The following is a 12,264-nucleotide window of genomic DNA, read 5'->3' on the forward strand; positions in this document are numbered from 1 at the left end:
GATGAAACCCCTGAACTATCGTAAAATACCTAGAAGGTGAAATTGGGTTTAACGTCGTGCTTGAGAATATTTCGCTCATATGACGACGTGCATGCGTGTGTATGTGTAGGTGTATGTGCGGCTGCTTGTACTAGCCCAGACTGAAGCTGGTTTTATAGTGCTAGGCCACTGAGATACCACGCCGCAGTGAAGCATGAATACCCCACTCAGACACATTATACTGACTCCGAGCCGACCAGTCCTTGTTGTACCAATTAATGCCGAGCGCCAGGCAGGGACCAACAAGTACCATATTTTAATGTCTTTTGGTATGACGCGGTCGGGGATCGAACCCGCGACCTTCCGCTCTCCGGGCAGATGCTCTAACCACGGAGGCGGTCACCTAGAAACATAATCAAGAAGGATTTGACCCAAATTTCTGTCAGGCAGCTCGACAAAGTATCCATCTGTATTTTAATTCTTTCAGGGTTTAACAGTCATGAATAATGTCGTCCATTTTTAATGTGGCAACGGTTTTATGTATCTTTTAGCTCTATTCTAACAATGTCAGGGCATGGAACCCGTCAAATAACATTTTGCCCATATGGCAATAAACCTGGACCTTTGGCATAACATGTGAACACTGTACCACTGAGCTAAGCCACCTCCCCTGGCGTTTCAAGGTTACCAATGTACAAGGCCACATGGCTATGTAGTGATCACTGCATGATTGCATAAACCAGTGTAGAATCAAGTTTTTTTCATTTTTGAAACAAAGATCTAATCTGCACAGACTGTTCAGAAAAGCCCTGCAGTAATGTCAGGGCATGACCATGATAGCTAGGCTTAACTCTGCAGACGTCCTCAGGTAAAACTGGATGAGTACCTTAAATACATCTGAGATGAGTGAAGTTAAACAGGTGAATCATCAAAGTTTTAAATAGGTTGTCAACCACAGTAAGCCAGGGCTTAAAAGCAGGGTTTTTCTAAATATAGTAAATAATAATTCCGAAGGCCATTCTGTTTTTTATAGCCTTTGCATTTTTTTCTGTTCAATATATATCAGACAGAGGTCATGTTGATTAGAATTCAGCAATTATGTTGTACTTTCCGAATGCTGTATATATCTTTACCGACAGGGTATTACCAGAGGCCAAACATTGCATACCATGAGCATTTAGAATGGACTTAAACAACAGTCAATTAAGGAACTAATCCAAGTCAGAGGCTATTCCCTTTCTGATAAGGTACACAAGTTACTGCCCATATTGTTTTCTTTACGATATCATGACACTTATGAAGACCCTGGTTAGAATTACAACAATCCAGACGAGATTTACTGCTTACGAAAATCAAGGGTTGCTGACAATCAACCCACATGACCCCGATTTAATGAAATCTTATCAGGTTGATAAATCTTGGCATCACTGATAACCCCAAATACATAAGAGATATGCAAAACATTTCACAAGGTGTGGAGCACTTAACTCTTAAGATATCTCTGTACAACTGCTCCCTGTTTCCTAGTCTGTGATACAGATACTGAAGCAAATATATCCAAGAAAGCCCACGCAAGTCTAGACAATGTGGCAAGTCTAGACTTCCACAGCTTCAGGAAATGAAAAAGGTCTCAGCGCTCCTTTTTATTATATTTTATATTTTACTATGGACTTTTTTTCTGTAAAATATGTTCATTTCAGAATCTAGTGGTTAGTCTACCTGTTTGCCAGTGAGTGAGTGAGTTTAGTTTTTACGCCGCTTTAAGCAATATACCAGCAATATCACGGCTTGGGACACCAGAAATGGGCTTCACACATTGTGCCCATGAGGGGAATCGAACCCGGGCCTTCGGCGTGACGAGCGAACGCCTTGACCACTAGGCTACCCCACCGCCCTGTTTGCCAATGAGTGAGTGTGGGCAGTATTACTGATAGATGGGTAAATTGAGGTTCGTTCTTGCTCATCATCATATCTTTTATGTGCTCAGTATATTCTGTGATTGATACTTATCTTTTCTTAACATAAGTGATATGGTTCCATGTGCAGTCAACATATATATACAATAAATATATCACATTGCAGCCTTGTGTGTCATAAAATAGTGTGATACACTATAAACCCCCAATGGTAGAAGCCGATTTCTTGTGTCCCCTGCCATGACATTGCTGGAATATTGCTATAAGCAGTGTAAAACTAAACTCGCTCACTCACTCATTCACCCAATAGTAACCCATCTTTAGCTAACAATAAACAGAACCAAGACACATCAATGAAACACTTTGATACAAATATCTGTTGCCTTTCATTGTTTGACCTTGAAAATCATCACATAACCCTCAATTTCAGAATATGTGCTCACCTGACCATTGAAGGCCTATTTCTATGAAGGCTGATCATTCATTTTCATCAGTAATCTCTTGATCCCGGAATAACGAATAAATATACTCCCAAAATATTCCAGCCTAATAAAACCGTAATATAGAATCATGTAAAAATCCATTTTAATGTGTAAGTCAAATCAAATATTCCTCTTCCTCTTCCAGGCAAATCACTATCTGTTTTACTAAGCAGGGGTTTATCAGTAAAGAATATATTGAATATCACTGAAACGCTTGCCTTCCTGTACAATCCTCACCAGCTGTGCCTCGATAATCGATTTATACATTATACGCTGGCCCACAAGAATCGACATTTCATTGTCATATAAGGAAAACTTGCTTTTGTCACCAGGTCTGGTAATTTTACATATTAACCTGATCAGTGGTGATGTGTATTTGAAAAACATCCATTGTAATACATTGCATTACTGTGTTGTGATGTATTGGGAGCGAGGTGGTGGACAGAGTGAGTGAGTGAGTTTAGTTTTATGCCACACTCAGTAATATCCCAGCTATATGGTGGCGGTCTGTAAATAATCGAGTCTGGACCAGACAATCCAGTGATCAACAGCATGAGCATTGATTTGCGTAATTGGGAACCAATGACGTGTCAACCAAGTCAGCGAGCCTGGCCAACCGATCCCGTTAGTCGCCTCTTACGACAAGCATAGTCGCCTTTTGTGGCAAGCATGGGTAGCTGAAGACCTATTCTGGCCCCGGATCTTCACGGGTCGGTGGTGGACAGAGGTTGACAGTGATTGCACATGCAGATCCTATTTTGTACATGCTAATCATGAGTGAGTGAGTTTGGTTTTATGATGCTTTCAGCAATATCACAGCAGGGAAAACCAGAAATGGGCTTCACACATTGTAACCATGTGGGGAATCAAACCTGGGTCTTCGGAATGACGAACGAATGCTTTAACCACTAGGCTACCCCACTGCCCCAACTAATTATGAAATGATTACAATGTCAAAGTCAGTATGATCATTTGCTACCATTTTGTAGTCATGGAGACACAGGAGATAACAATGATAGAAAAATCACTTTTGCATTTCCACAATCAGTTTCAGAAGGACCCATCATTTGTTACTAAATTTCTGTGTACATTTTAGGCTGAATGATGCAAATGGAACTTGTTAAATATTTTGCAACAATACCTCGGACCACACAAAAAATATAATTGCAATAGATACACATGTATTGAAAACAATACTGCAGTATACAGTAACATGGTGACACCCTAAAAATCAAATGATGTGCATTTTTTTCATCAGTGTCAGAAACATTGAAGAACAGTGAGAGACATTCAAGTCACAGATTATTTCATCCACGCTGACACTAACTTCATTAGATAAATTGCATGACGATTATAGAACACTATCTAACAGATACCAATACCATGGCCATATCGCCACTTCAAGGAGTGAGTGTCGCAGGGTTTTACACTGCTTGAAGTACCCCTTCAGATGTATCTTGTCAGTGTAGAAGGACAACATAGCATGACTGATGCATTGTCTCAGACATTTGTTACTTTCTTGAAACGTGTGTACAGATATTTTGGTAGCTAACGACCAATTTGGTAAAACAAGTACATTGTAAACTCGAAATATTTCATACTCCAAATATTGAAAACTTTGTTCACTTCAGTTATAGCAAAAAGAAAAATGGTCCAAGGAATATGGTTGACACGTAACATCAAGCTTTACATGATGCAAAGAAATAAAAGATATCACATCACCTGACCTACATTCCAAATTTAGAATAAAGCATGTTTGCTAATGTGCGGGATCATCCATGAACCTAGAGACTTGTGTTTTCAGAGAGATGACTATTTATAATTTGGTCCTAACAGTCAACAGTATGTCGGAGTCATTTCAGAGAAATCCCCTACATCTTATATATACACACCCAGGGCTCCAGATAAAGGCAGTATCGGCGTATATGTACGGCTAAAATATATGCACGATACGACAGGAAATAATTTAGGAAACGTAGTAGATACGTACCACAGCAATAGTGTAAGGTCTTAGAATCATTTAAAGACGTATTTATCTGATTTTTTATTTTTTTTATTGTATATTGACCTGTTTACACAAGACTAGCCATGTTGTGGTGCATATATAAAACGAAACACACAATTACTGATACTCCATTAAAGTCCATTCAGTACTCTAAATGTACTCTTAAGTTGTTCCAGTACTCCTATATTGAAACATAAAGAGTACGTACTCCTGATGTTGAAAAATTATCTGGAGCCCTGCACACCATTACCATAGCAACACTGGGGTCAAATCATAAAAAATGGTTAAGAATGTATAAAGGATCTTAGTTTCATTTTAAGAGCATAGAAATGTAGACGTTTCAGACTTATTTGGGTCAATGTACCTACGCTTGCAACAATTATGGGACACGAGTCAGAAATATAGAGCTATGGGGCCCAGCTTCCTTTGAAATGTAGGCAAATAATCTCTCAGAAGGTCAATGGCTCTAGACACCTGCGAACCTAAAGCACTACACTATGCATGAGTAACCAGGGTAGGACAAAATTATTATAGATTTGGATTTCTTTATACTAACAATAACAAGTACTGGAAAGTACAGAATTTGAAAAAGTGTTCGAAACAATCAGCTACCCAAAAACCCCTCACAGACACAGATTTCGTGTTGGGTCCATAGTTCCAAACTAACGGCTGCAGTGATGTGTTGATTTTGTATTTTGCTTTTTTCAGATGAGGGCTTGAAGAGTTTAGTCAGAGTCAAAATATTATCCTACAAGTCAAGCTTGACGCAAGTTTAATAGGTGGCCCTCACAATTCAGTTCAATAAAATTGATTTGATAAGCAAAAAATGATATTGTTCGATGATAGTTTGACATTTACAGAGCTGTCAGATTGTTCCAGAGAACTCAGAGGAGACAGTAATCCTGGCTGCTTGAATTGAACAATGCTGTAGTTTCATTTGGTGGTGTGACATAGACAGTTACATACTGAGAAAGACTCCCAAATATTGAAAATGACTCCCAAAAATAAATATTGTGAGTTACCATGACTCCCATATTTAAAATCTGTGTAAAACCCTGAAGATATATACTCATTTTAAAGATTGAAAGTTCACAGCATGGACTGAAGACTGGGATCAAACACAACAAATGTAAGATAGCCTGTTGTTCTATTTGATGTCAAATGCATGCTCTCAACAGTTACAGGTACCAGTGGGAAGACACATGTACTTTTGACCATGTCCTCACAACGACCCACATTACATCCAGGGCCTACTTCAGGTCGTTCCCAACTGTTTAATGTCACTAGGAAACAAACAAACCGTGTGAAACAGGGGCAAGGTAAACAAGGCACTGACCTGCTGAGTCGTAGCCTCTGTATTCCAGACGTTTTAGGCCGTTGATGAGGATGTCCAGAATCTCACGTCTAGTGCTCGGCACTAAATAGTTCAAATATGCAAAGATACCTGGAATAAAACAAACATCAACTTGTTAGAGACAGTTTGGAGTTGCCAAGTTACTTGCCTTGCTTAAAAATAATCATATTTTTTACTTCAAACTAAAACTTTACAACCAGCTGATTTTTATTTAAAAAACATTTTTAACATTTAATTCAAATACTGTAAATCATGAAATTAATGCGAGCATTTTATTAATGCGAAAAATGCGTCTGTACTCTTCTCGCATTTTTATAATGACACATTTCAGTCTGACCATGTCTACTCAATTAAAGACAGAAAACATAAATCTGTTGACACTACACATTACACCATTACAGGTCACTTCCTCATTACAGGTATCTCAAACCACATGTAATTATCACTGGTTACAATCACTGGTCATTGTTTAAAGTCACTCAAGTACATCAGCCAGACCGGACATTCTCCAGCCACTTAATTTGTTGTACCTTGGTAGATGACTTGTGTCTTTCAAGTTGGATTACGTTTATACAGGTTGTCATAAGACAAGTAGTAGCAAGAAATCACGTGGTCAAACATGATTCCATCAACACAGATTCCTGAGCTCTCGGGGGCGGTGGGGTAGCCTAGTGGTTAAAGCGTTCGCTCGTCACGCCGAAAACCCGGGTTCGATTCCCCACGTGGGTACAATGTGTTAAGCCCATTTCTGGTGTCCCCCGCCGTGATATTGCTGGAATATTGCTAAAAGCGGCGTAAAACTAAACTCACTCACTCACGAGCTCTCATTAATTTCGTGACGCATTTTAGACTAGACCCTCGCACTCGCATTAAATTTGTGACGCCATTAATTTCATGATTTACAGTAAAACCCTTACTTCAGGAAGTCTAATGAATAAGACTGTAAATTAACACAGAAACTATTCCCACAACAGATTGTGTATGTCCACCTGGGTAATCAAGTTGATAGTTCATCACCATATTGGACATCTGCACATTTCAATATTTTACAGGATTCCCACACATACAATACAGAAGTCTGAAGTCAAGCCAGTTTTATGATATTATCAAACAATTTGGCAGCTGCCAAGGGTAGATATGTGGTGAGATTTCAAAATCATAAATGAAATTTTTGGGAAGACATGAGAACAGTAGATATGTTAAATTGCCCTGTACACTGTAACTGTACACTAATGTCTAGTTTACTTAATGCATGTCCCACCACATTGGGTGTTCATTACTTTGTATAGTCTGTTTGCAATTAAAATGACCAATGAATTTCACTTTGAACCAAAATAGTAAATTGAATAAAGTGAAATTAAGATTGCGAATCCTCATAATTTTACCTTGCCAATTGAACATTTAAATATCAGAATTGTATTTCTCATGATGATGATGATAATGATGATGATGATGATGATGATCACGCAAGGGTAAATTTTTCTCGAGCAGACTTGATTTATATTTCCACTGAAACATCATCTAACTGCCAATCAACTGTTTATTCTCAGAATAATTAATTCTTATACTAAGGAATGAGAAAGTTGTCTGGAAACTGATTCCCTATAGGTTACCTTGAATACCTAGACTGCATAGCACACAATCTACCAGCTTAAATTTATATCTTTGAACTACCTTAAATACAGTTTTTAATGTATGGCTGAAATGTAAATGAATATTAGCTGATCTCAAAGAGTTCTTAACTGAAAGTGATTATTAACTGCCTTGTGGCAAGGATTCAGTTTTGTTTGTAGTTTCCTATATACTGTATTGGAGTTCACATCAAATCTAAATATCATTAAAATCAGACCTTTTACTCCAGTGTAATACCTGTCTGCCTCAACATCTTGGAGTATCAAACTTTCATTGACTGTTTATACATTTGATATAACAAACACAACAGTAAGATGTGCCACGCCTCAAAGGACAATTTGACTTTAGACGCTCATCTCTGCTGTGACACTACATCTAAAAATAGCTGTAATCTTCTCTTAGTCACAATTGGCTTATTTGTTCTCCATATATCAAATCTTTTTCTGATAAGGCCAGACCAATTTTATTTCTTGTTTTACGGATTTTTGTCCTCAGAAAACCTAAAGGAAGGAAGGGAAAAAAAATAAAATAAAATCACCAGTCAAAGCAAAGACCCACATGAATTTCCATGTTAACTCTTTTGGTTTGTTTATATCAACTAAAAATATGTTGAGTGAGTTTAGGTTTCACACTGATTTCAAGAGTATTTCACTTATATCACATAAACCAAATATTTTATTTTTTTTAAAAGGGAATTTCTCTTTTAATTATTCTTGAAAAAATAAGACCGGCGGATCCATAAAACAAGAAATAAAATTGGTCTGGCCTAAAGACATTCCTTAAACTGAGACAATTCAATCAAGGTGAAACCTGAATTAAACAAACATGGTTGTTAATACACATGAGGCCAGAGCAATTATATTTCATGTTTTACGGATCCGCCTGTTATATTTTTTCAAGAATAAGAAAAAAAAATTAATTAATTTTCCCGCTCAAAAAATAAAACCTAATGTTTTTATTGACCAAAAATGTAAACATACAAGAAAAATTGTTTGTAGATTGTTTTTTGCCCTATATACATTTCATAAATTGCCTAAAGTAACATACTTTGAATATTTAGACTGACTGACTGACTGAGTTTAGTTTAGTTTTACGCCGCTTTTAGCAATATTCCAGCAACATCACGGCGGGGGACACCAGAAATGGGCTTCACACATTGTGCCCATGTGGGGATTCGAACCTGGGTCTTCGGCGTGACGAGCCAACGCTTTAACCATTAGGCTACCCCACCGGCCCTTGAATATTTAGAAGGAATATTAGGTTTACTGGTGATTTTATTTTTATTTTTTTCCCATCCTGCCTTTAGGTTTTCTGAGGACAGAAACCCGTAAAACAATGAAATAAACTTGGTCTGACCTGATCATGTAATCAAAAAGATTATGTAACATATTCCATCCATTGCACTTGATATGTTGTAACTATACATTGATGACTAGGTCTATTTTTTAACCTAGATTATCCTCATTCCGAATCAATGATTGTTAAACGGCACTGACTTGTACTGAATAGTAATGACTTGTAAACTCTCTCGGGAAACTTCATTCTTACACAAGCTGTTTTTCAACTGGTGTAACCTTGCATCCTGGTTCAAGAATATTGAAGAGGAATATATGTTCGTAACTACAGGGTCGTGTTCAGAATATATTACTTCGAACCGTTTGTGAAAGTGTCGTGCTTCAGTGTTCTTCCTGGTGTGTCTTGGGATCAGCTGGTGCTCCCTTGTCCTTGACTGAATACCGTAACTGATACGGGTGTGCAATGGCAAATAAAATGTATTGCGATATACTGGGATACATATATCTGTATTGTGATATATTGCGAAACCCGTGAAGATCCGTGTTAGAATTGATCTTCAGTAACCCATGCTTGTCATAAGAGGCGACCATCAGGATTGGGTGGTCAGGCTTGCTAATTTGGTTGACACAACATCGTATCCCAATTGCATAGATCGATGCTCATGATGTTGATCACTCAATTGTCTGGTCCAGATTCGATTATTTACAGACCACCACTATATAGCTGGAATATTGCTGAGTGCTGTGTTAAACACCAACCAACCAATCAACCGTACTGCCAAATATTGAGAGTTGACAGTGAGTGACACTGCCTGTACATGCAAATCCTATTTTCTACATACTAAGGCCCTGAAACTCAATGCTATGGTTCTGACGATAATAATCCCAAAATTAGATTGGATAGTTGGAGATCCTTTCTTTCTTATACAATTTATGGTATGTGACGTACACAATGTGGTTTTTTCAATTTTTAAGAAGTTAAACCTTGGTTGTGAATGACTTCTTTGATTGGCATTCTAGAAGTTGGGTAGATGAAGACAACTTGACTTTTCTTGCTTGACAACGACATTAGAATCTATGTCGAAACATCGCCCCATCGATATAAAGAAGTTGTATATCCATAAAAATAGTCGTCATTCTTGGTTGTGAATGAATGACTGCATAGATTTTAATAGCGATGACAACAAAAGTTGCTTCATGTTTCGCCTAAGTTGACAGTATACAACAAACTTTATGGATATCAACTTCTTTTATTCATGAGTGCAATGTTTCCATACAGATTCTTGTACCGTTGTCGAAACGTTTGTTCTATATTGTACTTCCCAACTTCTAAAATGCCAAGTAATTTGACAGTAGCAAGAAAACATACTGAAATACCGATCATTCAAAAAGCACATTGAGTTAGGCTGCACCGAATCTACAGTGAAAGTCATCATGAATATTGATTAACATTAATAGAAATACTGAACAACAGACACTGATACAATACAAGTCAGCAGTTTGATGGGTTATTCCATAAATCTGAGTAACAGTAACAAAATAATTATCTGACAAGTTTTGACCATGTTAACAGTGTGAATTTATCGAGACAATGACCAGTGACGTCATGACTGTCAAACAGAATGTGTAACAGGGTTGGATATTATCCTGTCTGGCTAGTAATGGTGAAGGGTCGTCATCGGCACGGGTACTACAGAAATGTATCCTCGCCAAAATCAGAATACAGTGAGTGAATAAGTTTAGTTTTACGCCGTACTCAGCAATATTCCAGCTATATGGCGGCAGTCTGTAAATCAACAACATGTGCATCGATCTGCGCAATTGGGAACCGATGACATGTGTCAACCAAGTCGGCCTGACCACCCGATCTCGTTAGTTGCCTCTTACGACAAGTATGGGTTACTGAAGGCCAATATTCTAACCCAGACCTTCACGGGTTAGAATACAGAAAGGTAGAGAAAATCCAAAAGGGATGAAGCTCTAATCAAAACCTATGGGCATGGGTATGGCACTGTGGGACTTAAATACATAACCTGGCCAAACCTGGATTCAAACCATCACGCAAGGCATGCCCAAGGGACGCAACTCTGCTCACCAATTGCTATGTCTGAGTTTAATACTTGACTGACTGACTGAGTTTATTTTTACGTTCTTTTAGCAATATTCCAGCAATATCACGGCGGGGGACACCAGAAATGGGCTTCACACATTGTGCCCATGTGGGGAGTCGAACCCGGATCTTCGGCGTGACGAGCCAACGCTTTAACCACTAGGCTACCCCACCGCCCCAGTTTAATACTTGAAGTGTAGGATTTAATAATCATAGCTACAGTAACCACAGTATTCAAGTCATGTGACTAATGACTACCTACCCATGCCTGAATGACATGTTCTTTGTTCAGTAATGCAGACAGACAACATCCAAACATAAATAACATGTATCTACTCGTACAATACGTCTGCTTTATGCAAGAGTCGTTATGTGCATCATACATCCAGATACACCTGCTAACCAAACAAAATAGGCTCTAGGACCCAAATACATATATAATATTTTTGTCTTGTCAATTGTCAGCCTGCACCTATGAATGTTTCACACCGAATTAACATAATATATACTTTCTATGCAAATGGACTTAGGGAACATAGTGTTTTGCAATAGTGTGGAGTTTTGATTAACTTGAGTGACGGTGCAATATTTAATGGACAAACAATGTTTATTTGGAACATTCCTTCCTATTATAGACTTGTTAATCTAGAAATTCAACTGTCTGGGCAATCACCATGATGAACATCAACAAACCGATACATTAGAAAAATATTTCTATGGAGCATAGACTCTCAGAAATCAACAGTCCGGACAACTACAACAAATAGGAGCGTCTCTATAGAAGACAGCGGGACCGCCCCATCTTTTCTTGTGAAAAATTACAGCTTGGAGCATCTACATATAGTAAAAAACATACTATGAAGCAAGGAGTCTTTAATCAAGGATTTCCCCTTTACTGGATAATAACAAAGAACATCTATATGCAGTCATTTATATCAAACCTGCTCGTAATGAAACTGGGGTTTCTTGGTTCCACACAGCATACTACAGATACAACAAACTAAAATGAATGGTGAGGTGAGGTGAGGTGAAATTGGGTTTAACGTCGTGCTTGAGAATATTTCGCTCATATGACGACGTGCATGCGTGTGTGTGTGTAGGTGCGGCTGCTTGTACTAGCCCAGACTGAAGCTGGTTTTATAGTGCTAGCCCACTGAGATACCATGCCGCAGTGAAGCATGAATACCCCACTCAGACACATTATACTGACTCCGAGCCGACCAGTCCTTGTTGTACCCATTAATGCCGAGCGCCAGGCAGGGACCAACAAGTACCATATTTTATGGTATGACGCGGTCGGGGATCGAACCCGCAACCTTCCGCTCTCCGGGCGGACGCTCTAACCACTACACCACAGAGGCAGTCTCTAAAATGAATGGTCCCTTTGAGATATTTAAATATTGTGGAGGGTGACATCAACAAACAAACTTGCAGCTAATCCGACATACTTCCACCCCTAGTATAAATCATATATAATTATTATCACAAACT

At 38.4% G+C, this 12,264-nt stretch overlaps 1 protein-coding gene across 1 annotated transcript in view; it reads right to left on the minus strand.

Moving 5' to 3' along the window:
- Nucleotides 1-12,264, minus strand: part of LOC124291666 (glutamine--fructose-6-phosphate aminotransferase [isomerizing] 2-like) — a 77,352-nt gene that overhangs the window by 56,865 nt on the left and 8,223 nt on the right. Inside the window, 1 exon segment of the mRNA XM_046728715.1 lies at nucleotides 5,719-5,826. Coding sequence (XP_046584671.1) covers nucleotides 5,719-5,826 — 108 coding nt within the window.

This window comes from Haliotis rubra, unplaced genomic scaffold, assembly GCF_003918875.1.
Source record: "Haliotis rubra isolate DU_JTF1 unplaced genomic scaffold, ASM391887v1 Scf5, whole genome shotgun sequence".
Classification (NCBI taxonomy): domain Eukaryota; kingdom Metazoa; phylum Mollusca; class Gastropoda; order Lepetellida; family Haliotidae; genus Haliotis; species Haliotis rubra.